Genomic DNA, 2,631 nt, shown 5'->3' with positions numbered 1-2,631 from the left:
TTGTTTGCTTTACTTCATTTACTGTTCTATGTTTTAAGAAAAATAACTTTAAGAACCTGTTTCATAATAGCAATAACCTATATACATATATAATGTATAATAATTGAAATGTGACTGTATTTTACAAAATACTAGTTGACTAAAACACAGCCAAGACAAGTTACTTTAAACCAAAGGTAAGTTTTATGTTATTGGATACGGTAACATGAGTGCATGTGTGCCGCGTCATTGTAACTTCTGTATTGTTAGCCAGGCATGGGTAAAAGGTCAATATAATAAATATATGTAAATGTATAATGCTATGAAATTTAAGATATTTAGTCTAAACATTTCTGTTTTCTGGTTATAATTTGTATTCATTCTAGAATGAAAGAGGCATAATTTATATTAATTTCCTAATTTTTTATTGTGGTTGCGAGATTGGTCAAATCTACTGAACCTGTATAGAGATTACTTACTGAAAATAACAGATAAAATATAGTTATTTTTTAAGAAACGTTTGATAACTATCTGGACATTATAAAGATTTTGCATGTTAAATTTCAAAATTTTCTGATGTATAAAAGTATTTTTAATCTTAAAATGAACATTACTTTGCAGATAGATAGGCAACATGTGAAAAGAAAAAAAGACACGAGAAAAACATTGCTTAATAAACCTTAAGACTTTATAAAAAAAATTATATTTTGCATATGAAAGTATTGTAATGTTTTCTGATATTCTGCCAAAGTTTAACATTAGCTTACTAATTTAAAAGTTATAGCATGAAAACTATAACAAGCGCAAAATGGTTATGAGTTCGGTCACTGGGATCGAGCCCATGCTGAGAGTTAAATACAGTGAAATAAAGTTGAAAAATATGAAATAAAATCAAAAATATTTTATTTCTAGAATGTCTGCAAATTGTAACAAAAAACAATTACAATAATTCATCCTAACACCCTTAGCTTCTAACATTTTAACACCGGCTTTCATTCACTTTTGTGATTTTACTGTTCTTTGACCCGTCTGTGCATTAGTTTAAACAAATGGACCAAAGTTACATGATAATTTTTTTATTTAACTTAGTTTTGAATTTTTAGATTTTAGTTAGTTTTAACAAATAAAAAATATAAATAAAAAACAAGAAATATAGGACTTACATTAGTGTTGAGGCCTATTCGTACACAGGAGCCTTTTTTTTTTGATAAGTACTTTTTCATATTATGTTGTCAACAAAATAATTGATGTTGCTTTCAAATGTGAATTTTAGAACATAAAAGTCACTAGAACAGAATGTTCCAAAGCTACTTAAATTAGCTACCTAATTGAATTATAAATAAATTATTTTAGCTACTTGGAGTTAAACAATGATTGCACACAATAAATCTCAAGCTACATTGTCAACCCACAGCTACGAAAATGAAAAAACATACACATTTATTTCTTGTAAAGAAAAATACACACTGAATTTTGGATATAAACAGGTCCAAAAGCAATGTTTGAGATAACTATAGAGCTATCTTGAAAGAAGACAGAGAGAGATAGGAAGGTAATTTCATTTGGGTTAAACAAAGTGATATCTCAGGAAAGCAAGAAGAGATTAAAATTTTATATTCCAAAGTTTTCAGTATCTATAGTAGGTCTTAAATACTTCAACACTGAAACCTATAAGTGAAGTAAGAAAATCTATAAATAAGACTCCAGAGGACAAACATGTCATATGACAGAGAGTAAGACTGAAAAATTATGTACTTTTTTAAATTAAGAAATTAAAAGAACACAAAAAATCTGAATTAATGTTTTGATACAAAGATTACTGACATAGGTTGATAATCAAGTAGCTTAAATTTTGGACACGACTGCACTTTAACCCTCCCATATACAAACATTCCAGGTTTTCAGATGAAAAATAAACAAAAACATAACAAACCTGTCGCTTCAGAGAAATTTTGATGCCTTTTTCTTTGGCTTCCATTTTCTTCTGGTTATTTTCTTTCACTCGATTAAGAAACTCCTGCCTACATCTTGAGTGTTTAACATGCTCTACTCGAACATTGATGCGCTTCTGAATGATACGGTTCCTATGAATAAAGATTTTTCTTTAACAGAATAAGTTCAGAAAAAAAAAAGAAGATATACTATTAACTCTTACCAATAATTATATTGTATCAATAACAAATGAACAAAACATTTCACACTGAGTCCATAATACTCATGTTTGACACATGGAACAGGAGCTACTGATAACAAAAGTATTCCAAAACAATGTTAACAAATACAAACCCATATAAGAAAATACACTATTTCCATCAATTTAAGGCATTTCTACAATAAATCCTAGGATTATAGTTTGTATTAACCTATGCACAGTAAATGTAAAACAAATATTACTTGTGATATGTCCTACAATCTATGCATTTTTTTTTCTTTTTCTTGTTACTGTTATTTACTCAAAGATGTCAGTGGCATTTTATTTAATTACCATTGTGATCCAGTATTATTTCACAAAATCTGTCCAAAAAATAGTACATACTGTATGTTTAAAAACTGACCTAATACCAAATAGAAAACTAACCATTCCATCTTGATATTACAGAGATGAAAGTGTCCCTTTCCTAAAAATCCTGAAAATAATCGAAGCCAAGTAAG

At 28.1% G+C, this 2,631-nt stretch overlaps 1 protein-coding gene across 2 annotated transcripts in view; it reads right to left on the bottom strand.

Annotated features, from left to right (window-relative positions):
* LOC106459781 (60S ribosomal protein L21-like) overlaps nt 1-2,631 on the bottom strand; it is a 23,256-nt gene that overhangs the window by 2,889 nt on the left and 17,736 nt on the right. For both annotated transcript variants that reach the window (XM_013919439.2, XM_013919440.2), the window contains exon 4: nt 1,913-2,063. In XM_013919439.2, coding sequence (XP_013774893.1) covers nt 1,913-2,063 — 151 coding nt within the window. The remainder of the gene's footprint in view (nt 1-1,912; nt 2,064-2,631) is intronic.

The sequence above is a fragment of the Limulus polyphemus genome, unplaced genomic scaffold, assembly GCF_000517525.1.
Source record: "Limulus polyphemus unplaced genomic scaffold, Limulus_polyphemus-2.1.2 Scaffold660, whole genome shotgun sequence".
Lineage (NCBI taxonomy): Eukaryota > Metazoa > Arthropoda > Merostomata > Xiphosura > Limulidae > Limulus > Limulus polyphemus.
Note: the sequence above shows the minus strand (reverse complement) of the source record. Positions and strands in the feature narration are given on the sequence as shown.